Raw genomic sequence first — 8,284 nt, 5'->3', positions numbered from 1 at the left:
TCTCCCTCTCTGCGATAATTCTCGGAAAATGCCTTTTAGCCGTTTTTTACCCTTCTCTTTATGTGTTAAAGTAGATATGCAATTACAAAAAAGAAACTTTTCAGCAATTATATCGTTACACAATTTCTTTCCTATATATATATATATAAAAGAAAGAAACTTAATTTTGAAAAATGTGATCTTGTCCTTTCATATGGAGCCCCCTTGATCGTCGGGGAGCCGGGGAAGTGAATCGACTGCCCCGGCGTAGTTACGGCTCTGTTCTTTAACGTTCTAGCAATAATGTTCATGTAATGAAACAGTAATGTTCCAGTTCTTAATTGATAGTACCTTCAGTATTATCGAATCTTATTAGAGTTTATTAAATATTTTTTTTCTATAAATGGAAATTTTTAAAACTTTGATTCTCGTTTTTTTAATGCAAAGATAATAAGGTTAAATAAATTTCTGCATTCTAAGAAACTATTATAAAAATTCGCAGCGTATCCTACCTTTTAGAATATAAATACTCTGATTTTAGCATATTTTGGAATAAATAACTTTTTTAGACTTTTTTTTAAAAAATTTCGACAAATGTATGCGAATTTTCTAAAAATATGTCATTCACTTTATAATATTAAACAAGTTACTAAAAATTTTCACATTGTAAAAAATTATTTAAAAAAAATTCATATTGTCCTACCCTATATTAGAAATGCATATTCTCTGAACTTCGCAAGATTTGTGCTAAATTAGCTTCCTTTAAAAATTTTCGGCGCATTTTTTTAGACATCTGGGAGAAAATTCTTACAATTGGTTGCCTAGTTTTTAATATAAGGCATGCTACAAATAACTTTCGCATTGCAGAATTCGTAATTTGTCGTTCTTGATGTTAAAAAAAAATGGTTCGGCCTTAACATATTTTGGACTAAGGAAGCTATTTTAAAAATTCTCCACAATATTTCTTACACGTATGAGAATTTTCTAAGAACTAAGCTCTAATTTTTTTAATGTAGATATTGCAAAAAATAAAAAATAAATCGCAAATCGTTCTCTCTTATGTTTCAACCCATGAAATTCGCTTTAATAATTTTAAATAACACGATATTTTAAAAAAATATTCCATAAATATTTTCTGCCGTATTTGGATATTTTCAAACAAATTGACTCTCTTCTAAATGATAAAAATATGTTTAATTTCTGCACTGCCAAAAAATTATAAAAAAGTTCGTAAATTCCCCTTTCCTACGTTAGGAATATAAATGTTCTGATTTCAGCCTGTTTTGGAATAAATAAGATTTCTTCTTCGTGCCTTTCTCAAAACATTTCCACAAATATATGGAAATTTTCTAATATTTGATGTTCACTTTTTAATATAAATTAAGTTTCAAATCATTTCTGCATTGCAATAATTTATTAAAAATTCCCAAAATGCCCGTCCTCATGTTAAAGATAAATGATCTTAATATGTTTTGAAATATACATTTTTTTTAAACTTTTCTTTAAAAAACTTCTAAAAATATCTATTTGCTATTATAAACTCATTTTTTTAAAATCTATAAATTACTGCATTAAAAGAACCTAACTCTATTAGTTGCTACGCTAAAATGAAGTTTCACAATGTCACTAATATTTGTTAAACAATTTAACTAATTCAGTGTTACACTCTCTTCTAGAAAACGACCAAAGGTGTTCTGTGCTCATTCTAACAACTTTTCATGTCACTTTTATGCCAATTTATGTGACCAAATATACTCTGTTCTGTTCACAAGACATGCTGGCCTGCGGTGACATAACCGGCGATAGGCGGAAGGGAACAGCATGCCGAGTAGTACTGCATCTGTTAAGAAATTTTTTTTGTAATACTCTTCTTTTAAATGAACTTTTTCTTCTACCTCATAAAAGAAAAATTTCATCTAGAGTCATTTAGCTTAAAAAGGAAAATTCTTAATAGTAAAATTGTTTTTATGATCAAAGTGTAGAGCACAAATTTCCCTTTATGAAACATTAAAACTCATTTGGTTACACTTTATTCAAGTCACGGTGATTGTCTATAATAATACAATGTTCGATTGAATTGTGGATTCGAAGAGAATCCTTGAGGAGAAGGAGTTCTTGGTGATTACGAAGAAGAATCTGTTAAATAATCGATTCCTAAATGGTAGTAAGAAGCTGGTGGTGGTTGCCTAAGCCGAGCGAGCTCCTCATTCCTTGAATCTATCTCCTGATTCAGTACTTCAATATCTCGTAATAAGTCCTCTATTCTCCCACTTTGATCAAATGTAGGAGGTGGTAACTGATATTCATCTAACCCAGAAGATTCATACGAATAATCTTGGCTTTCATCTCCTTCATAGCCAAGGGAATGAAACATTCTGTCCTCTGCTATTATTCTACTAAAAGCAGGCTGCTGAGGTAATGAATAGTCACCCAGATCAACTCTTCTTCCTAAACTAATAGCTGGCAGAGGTAATCGGTCATCTCTGTAACTGCTAGAAGCAAGTGGACGTAACTCTAATGTGGCCATTTCATCCAGATCAATCGCTCTATCTAAATCAAGAGCAGGAGGAGGTAAACGGTCTACTCTTTGTAAGCTGGAAGCAGGTAGGCGTAAGTCTAATGTAGCTGCTTCATCCAGTTCAATCACTCTACTTAAATCCATATCAGGGGACGATGAAGGTTGTACTCTTTGTCTGCTGGAAGCAGGTAGGCGTAGGTCTAATACAGCCATTTCATCCAGATCAACCACTCTATCTAAATCAATATCAGTGGGAGGTAAAGGGTCTTCTATTTGTATGATGGAAGTAGGTTGGCGTAAGTCTAATGCAGCTACTTCATCCAGGTCAACCGTTCTGTCTAAATCAATAGCGGGGGGAGGTAAAGGATCTTCCCTTGGTATGCTGATAGCAGGTGGGGGTGGTGCTTGATCCAGATCAATTACTCTATCAGTCTCTTCGGTTTGAGGAGAAGCAGGAGGAGGAGAATGTATGTTAACACGTGCTAGGCGGAAGTCATCTGACATGATAGATAATTCCATTCTTATTTCAGCGAGTTCAATTATCTGGAAATAATAATTAGATATTAAAGAATACATTCAAATAATTATTTTAATTTTTATAATTGGGTATTTGTACATAGGTACGTACAGTGCGACAGATAAGGAGAAGTGAACATCCTGAATAACTTTTGATCTCTAATGATCGGATTTTTACATACTAGGAATCAATCTTATTGCTTTGAGAGCCTTTAAATATGTTAATTAATTAGTGTAGACGATACTTACGAAATGCGGCAGAAAAAAATGTATTTCCTTAGAATATGTAAACTTGTTTTTCGGATTCGGGTTTCTGACCTTCAAAATATGTCGAGTCTCCCAAAATTGAAAAATATGGTTCAAATTGTAAAGGAAGGAGAGTGATCAATAATTTGGAAATTTTAATCTACATTTCACTTTTGTAATTTCACTCTATCTCAATTATAAAATTCATTATCTGGTGATAATTTCATGAAAAATATTTTTAAATAATTATAATTTTTTTTTATCAATACATTTAATAGAACTCTAAAAAATCTTGAATTGTTAAGTACACAAATTTTTACATTACTTTTACATTTACATAAAATGTGAAATTTGAACGAAATCGGTTGAATAATTATCAAGAAATCAAATTTTAAATATACGTTTTTTCAAGTCAAGTTTTAAACTTAAATAAATAATATTTATTTGAACCAAGAAACAAAATGTCATAGAAAATTCATTTCAAATTTTGAATAATTGAAATTAAATCATTAAATATGACAACTTTGAGAATTTTTAAAATCAATTTCTGCACGGTTGTAAAATAGTTGTCAAGCAAATCAATGAATTAAATCAATGTCTGCACAGGTGTAAAATAGTTTAAGACCAAATGAATGAAATATATTAAGACCAAATGAATATAAAATCCTACATGGTTTGAAGTCAAATTCAAAATAATTTAAATTTATAAAAGTTTAAATTGCCTTGTTCTATTAAGTTGTTTTACCAATTTGCAAATGGCGAATGTTCACAAAAGTTTTAAACCTAAATATGAGACTATAAAAATAGTTTCACACCTGATCTTGTTCTAAAAAACAACACAAATTTTGATAGATTATTTCAAAACTTGTAATTGTTTTGTGTTCGTTTTTACGCCCAATGACATGAGAACAATGTTCTTTAGCTAACTACCATTTTCCAATTGAATGCCAGCAAGGGACGTAATCTAGGGCAAATCAAGGCATTTGCCAATCAGGTTTAACGCTCTCGCGTGTCGTCGCTTAAAGTTACCCAATTAAATGTGACTTAAGTCACATTGCTAGACATAATCATTTCGCTTCTTCTCGAGTTGGAAGTACTCAGTTGTCTTCACATTAGATATTAACCCTTTGCTTGCGGTGTTCCATACTGTACCGTCCCCTGTGGTTCACATGTTGTACCAGCCATAACCTAAAGGCTAAATAAACCTTGTGCAAATTTTCTTTTAAAGTTATCTATTATATAGTTGGTCGTAGTAAAGTTGTCAAGTATATAGTATCAAAGGCAGATAGTAAAAGTACTTTTCTTTATTTTTTGTCCGAGTATATTTAAATTTTTAAATTTAAATGAGATAAACTCTTTTTTTTATTATTATTAAAAATGGAATTTTTTACTTATAAAAATATTTAAAGAGAGTGGATAAAATGGTTTTAAAAGAGCAAAATCATGGAATTGAAATATTAAAAGTATGCGAAAATAAATTCTAATGTACTGTTAAATGCTTCTTCTGCCTAGAAGAAAGTCGAGTATGAAAAAATAAAATAAAAGCAAAAATTACCATGGGATCCACGTTTTCTGCTTCATTCTTAATCTCTCCAATCTCGTTTTCAAGCCGGCCTTGTATATCCGTAAATCTTTGCAATTCTTGCTGTATTACATTCAAATTTGTATTGCCTGCATTCATTAAATCACTAAGAGATCTCTCAAACTCATCTAATATTTGTTCGCAAATTTCTTCTGATGGCTAATAAAAAGAAATAATAATCATATATCGGTAGTAAAATATTTTTATATAGTTAAACTACAATTTTATTGCAGTTACTACGTTGTTATTAACTTTCAATTGTGGCAGGAGGATGGAATATTGCTATTGAAATTCCGAGTACTTTCCGACTTTCTGGAGCACTGAACTTTCACCTGGAGCTCTGTTATGTAAGACAATACAAGTTTCAAATGTTCCTCTACCGATTTCAAATAGAATTTGAAGCCCGTTTAGTAGCAAAGATAGGTTATCATTAATCGAAATTCCGTGCATTTTCCGACTGGCCAGAGTAATCAAAAGTCAAATAGAGCTCTGTGTCGGATAACAGTACAAGTTTAAATTAATTCTCTAAAAACTGTATGTAAATTTTATCACCATTTAGTTGTTATATATTAATTATTTAATTGCCATCGTTAACTGAAATTCCTACTTCTTCCCGACTACTTAGGGTTATCAAGTCTGAATTGAAGCTCTGTGTTTGCTGTTTATACAGCTTAAAATTGTATTTTAAATGTTCAAGAAATCAAATATTGTAAGTTTCTTTAATCTCCATTTTATTACTAATCAAAATCTCGATCGTTTTTTCTTTCATAAATAAACTGACTCAAAACTTAAAAGTGGAAAATATTAAAAAATAATAATTTCATTTTTTTGAAAACTGTGTTTTCTTAGAAGATTAATGAGTAAATTATTCTATTTTTGTAAATTTATACGAAATTATCTCTTAACGTTTTGTTTAACAGTGATTTTTCTTTACTATAAAAAGAGTGTCACATCAAAATTGCAAATTAATCGATTAAAAGTCCAATCGATTAAAGATTTATAACATCAACACAGATAATTCCGCAGATTTAGTTTCCGATTTTATTGTGGATGGAATTTAAACCTAATAATTATGCTAGTACTATTGCATCTACAAACTTATTATGTTTTAAAAATTCTTGCTTAATTTACTGGATAAATATTTTTCTCCAAAGATAATATACAGAAATAGTACGAAAATTAATTTTTAATGCTGCCTCAGAGTTTTTAGTAGCTATTTTGTATTCATTTTTTAATTGCATATGTTTATAAAGGGCGAAAACAGTTTGATAAAAAATTAATTACAAAAATAAAGATTGTCAATAAGTAAACATTTAAAGTCTAACTTACAACTATTTGAACTACAACATAGCAATTAGCATTAGATCTAATATAATACGCAAATGTGCCTCTTAAACAAGTGATATAAATAAACTATTGTCTTTGCTTTAAATTTAAGAAGGCCTTCTAATTATTCAGTATTCTCTCCTTTAATGGGAATGCCATTTATTTTTTTCATATTTCTTTCTTCAAATAAATATGATCAGGAGATGCAGTGATCTTTATTCCATTTACTTTATCTTTTCTTTTTGTAAGTTACAGTTAGTTTAAAAATTGTTTGATTGTATTGCATTGAGTACTAAATATCGTTTGGACTTAGAGCAATAAAATCTGTTGCGGTTCACAACATTACTAAACAACAAGCGTGCAACTGTATTCCTTCATTTCCAAGTTGCCTCCCTTCGGGGATTGGACTGCTGCCTTTATTATGAAAGTTCATAGAGGTATTGAATGAATGCATCGTATTCTTGGCATGCTTTTGTCCGGGATTTTCTAAATTAATGTCTTTAAAAGTAAAGTGAGTAATTTCTAAATATGTGAATAAATTACAAAGATCTTCAGGTAAAATATTAGGAAATAGCAAGCTTCTAATAATTTTGTCAGGGAACTTCATTTATTTCACTTTATATTAAACCAATCCCTTTCACGCTTCATATTAACTATGCATTTGATAAATGATTTCGAGTGATATGATAAATGATTCTATATCATATAAATGATTTCGAATCGGGAAACATTTTCTTACTGTAAACTTTCACTTTATGAAATGGAAAAAAAATTTAAGAAAATTGAGTAAATATTTACCTTTGATATTAAATTACATCATACAGTTTTTATTTTATTTTGAGGTAAATGCTATAGGCAAGCTTGCAAATTTCTGTCATAAGCCGCTCTGAAAAATGGGAACTTAATTTGATTTTTTTTCTTCTTTTAGTTGTCACTGATCTCGGAATTAAATGTTTACTTTTGATCTGAATGCTTGGATTGCGCTGTTAAAATGTTTAAAGATATAAAATAAAATGTCAAGACTTTTCTTTCCATAAAGTAATCATATGAATATCGATTCCCAACTTTTTTTGAGTATTTGATCCAATAATTCGATTTTTTTTTCATTCATTTAGCACTGAATTTAAAAAAAAATAGGCTAACTAAAGAAATTGTATTATAACTTATAAATCGTATTTAGACAATTCAAAACAGTTAACAAAGATTAGGTTTAAAATATCACACTCAATACACATTATCTTTTGATTTTTATATTTCTCAGGCCTGTATTGATCAATACAATTTCCTGATGTTGCGATTTTATAGAATGATGTTCCTTCGATTCGGTTTATAATGCCACTGAAAGCCAATATATATATATATATATATATTGAATTTTATGTCACTGGATTCAAATTTATTGCTGCTGGTACTAAGAAAGAAAAGAAGACTGAAGCTGATATATTGATACCAACAGCAAATGAGTTATTTTCTGGAAGTAAAAGCTCGAGGACTGTGGTAGATAGAAGGTGTGTATTTTGCGACAAAAACCACGAGAGTAAAGATTGTTTTACGGCAGCCAAATTGGCTTACCATCAGAAGCAAGAACTAATTAAGAATAAGAAAGCTTGCTTTATATGTCTTAAGTTTGGACATAAAGCAAAATATTGCAAATCAAGTGTTAAATGTCTAATTTGTGCTAAGAGACATTGGTCGATCATGTGTGCAGAATTATCGCCAAACAAGCACGAAGTAAAAGATGAAAAAGTAATTGATTCGAGTGAATGCCAAAATGTAATACTTGCGAATTCTTGCTGTTCTGGAGAGATATTCCTTCAAACTTTAATGGTAAATATTGAAAGTAAAGAAGGAAAACGTGCTATAAGAGCATTAATTGACACTGGCTCTCAACGCTCATATATTCTGAAGAGCACTGTTGAGGAACTGAAATTTCGCCAAATTGATACTCAAACATTGATTCATAGCTTATTTGGAGGGTCAAAATCAAGCAGCGAAATTCATAATCTTTTTTCTATTAAAGTTACCGATTTGAAAAATAGTTATAGTTGTAATATGCATGTTTTGGATCAACATAAAATTTGCAGTTTTGTTCCACGACTTCATGATGGACCTTGGAT

General features: G+C 30.0%; 1 protein-coding gene across 1 annotated transcript in view; it reads right to left on the bottom strand.

Moving 5' to 3' along the window:
- Positions 1–1,963: 1,963 nt before the first annotated feature.
- Positions 1,964–8,284, bottom strand: part of LOC107448430 (uncharacterized) — a gene marked incomplete in the record, with an annotated part of 23,419 nt that continues 17,098 nt past the window's right edge. Inside the window, 2 exon segments of the mRNA XM_071178530.1 lie at positions 1,964–3,040; positions 4,815–5,000. Coding sequence (XP_071034631.1) covers positions 2,102–3,040; positions 4,815–5,000 — 1,125 coding nt within the window.

This window comes from Parasteatoda tepidariorum, chromosome 3, assembly GCF_043381705.1.
Source record: "Parasteatoda tepidariorum isolate YZ-2023 chromosome 3, CAS_Ptep_4.0, whole genome shotgun sequence".
NCBI lineage: Eukaryota > Metazoa > Arthropoda > Arachnida > Araneae > Theridiidae > Parasteatoda > Parasteatoda tepidariorum.
The sequence above is the reverse complement of the archived record's forward strand: the minus strand, read 5'-3'. Positions and strand labels throughout refer to the sequence as shown.